This window comes from Triticum dicoccoides, chromosome 4B (genome assembly GCF_002162155.2).
Source record: "Triticum dicoccoides isolate Atlit2015 ecotype Zavitan chromosome 4B, WEW_v2.0, whole genome shotgun sequence".
NCBI classification, from domain to species: domain Eukaryota; kingdom Viridiplantae; phylum Streptophyta; class Magnoliopsida; order Poales; family Poaceae; genus Triticum; species Triticum dicoccoides.
In genome coordinates, this window is record NC_041387.1 from 197,826,368 (window position 1) to 197,827,537 (window position 1,170).

Genomic DNA, 1,170 nt, shown 5'->3' on the forward strand with positions numbered 1-1,170 from the left:
CGTCACAACCTGAATATTTTTCATAAAAAAATCGATAAATTTGGGGAAGATGTCTATGCACAAACGGTCATAACACCCAAATAACGAAAAGCAAATGGCACTCGAGTTATGCCAAATATACCTCTCCCAGATCGGAAACAGACTGTGCAAGTTTTTGGTATTCGCTTGGATCTGAGACAATGTCAGGGTCACCCAATCTAATCTGAAGAAGATACTCATTCATTAGATTCCCGTGCATGGTAAATTGATAATATATTTGTATGAAAGAATCAAAATTTAAGTTGTATATCATATGCTTTCCTCGAATAATGAGGCGGTAGCTTTGAAGAATTTGACTTGGTCCCAAAATAATACTAATTTTATAACAGAACTTCAAGTAGGGAATTTTATAAGGATTAAAACTGTAGAAAATTCGTACGAAAATGCTACTCCCTCCATCTGGAATTAGTTATCGCTCAAATGAATGTATCTTAGCACTAAGACGGAGGGAGCATGAAATAAACAGGCTCTAAAAGGGTTTGTGAAGATTCAGAAAGTAGGCACTGAACAAAGAAGTACAGTCTGCGCAAAAGAAGAAGTACAGAACCATACCGACATTTCTTTCCATGCCTTCTCTGTAGAATCCAACTTTGATATGAGATGTGGCTCCTACACAAAAATACACAACAGATTACGACCCTTGCCTATCTTCAAGGACTGGCCGGCAACAATGAAGCATGGTAAGAGAGACCATACCGCCATGCAGACCACGGAGGCGGAGGAGGAGGGCTTACTGCGCCGTGTGCCGAGAAAAAAGGGGCTGGGAGGCGGGCTCCGGGCGGTGGGTACGGCGGAAGCTCGAGGCGGCGCCCGGAAGCCGGCGAGGAAGGCCTCCATCTTTCTTTTCGGCCGAGGAAGAGGACGAGAGGTGGTGATGGCGAGTTCAGGATAGAACAAGGTGGAGAAGAGCTCTCTCCATTGAGATTCATAGCTCTGTTGGTTCCCTGCTTTGAGATTTGCGTCCCTTGGCTCTGGTGATTCTCTGCCTTGAGATTCGTGTGTGTTTTTGCTTCTTTTTTTTTAGGCCTATGTGTTTTTTTTAGGCCTATGTGTGTGTTTCAGCTATGCACACGATGGTCGAGAGTACTGAAGCGGTGGAAGAGCACCGGTAAGAGGAAAACCCTATTCGAC

General features: G+C 44.2%; 1 protein-coding gene across 2 annotated transcripts in view; it reads right to left on the reverse strand.

The window, feature by feature from the left end:
* Positions 1 to 942, reverse strand: part of LOC119295765 (peptide chain release factor APG3, chloroplastic-like) — a 4,136-nt gene extending 3,194 nt beyond the window's left edge. The window contains exons 1-4 of one of the 2 annotated variants that reach the window (XM_037574217.1): positions 736 to 942; positions 592 to 648; positions 122 to 202; positions 1 to 9 (exon numbers count right to left, since the gene is read on the reverse strand). In XM_037574217.1, coding sequence (XP_037430114.1) covers positions 1 to 9; positions 122 to 202; positions 592 to 648; positions 736 to 876 — 288 coding nt within the window. In that variant the 5' untranslated portion in view covers positions 877 to 942. The remainder of the gene's footprint in view (positions 10 to 121; positions 203 to 591; positions 649 to 735) is intronic. The other variant, XM_037574216.1, reaches the window with a different exon arrangement.
* Between the last annotated feature and the right edge of the window lie 228 nt (positions 943 to 1,170).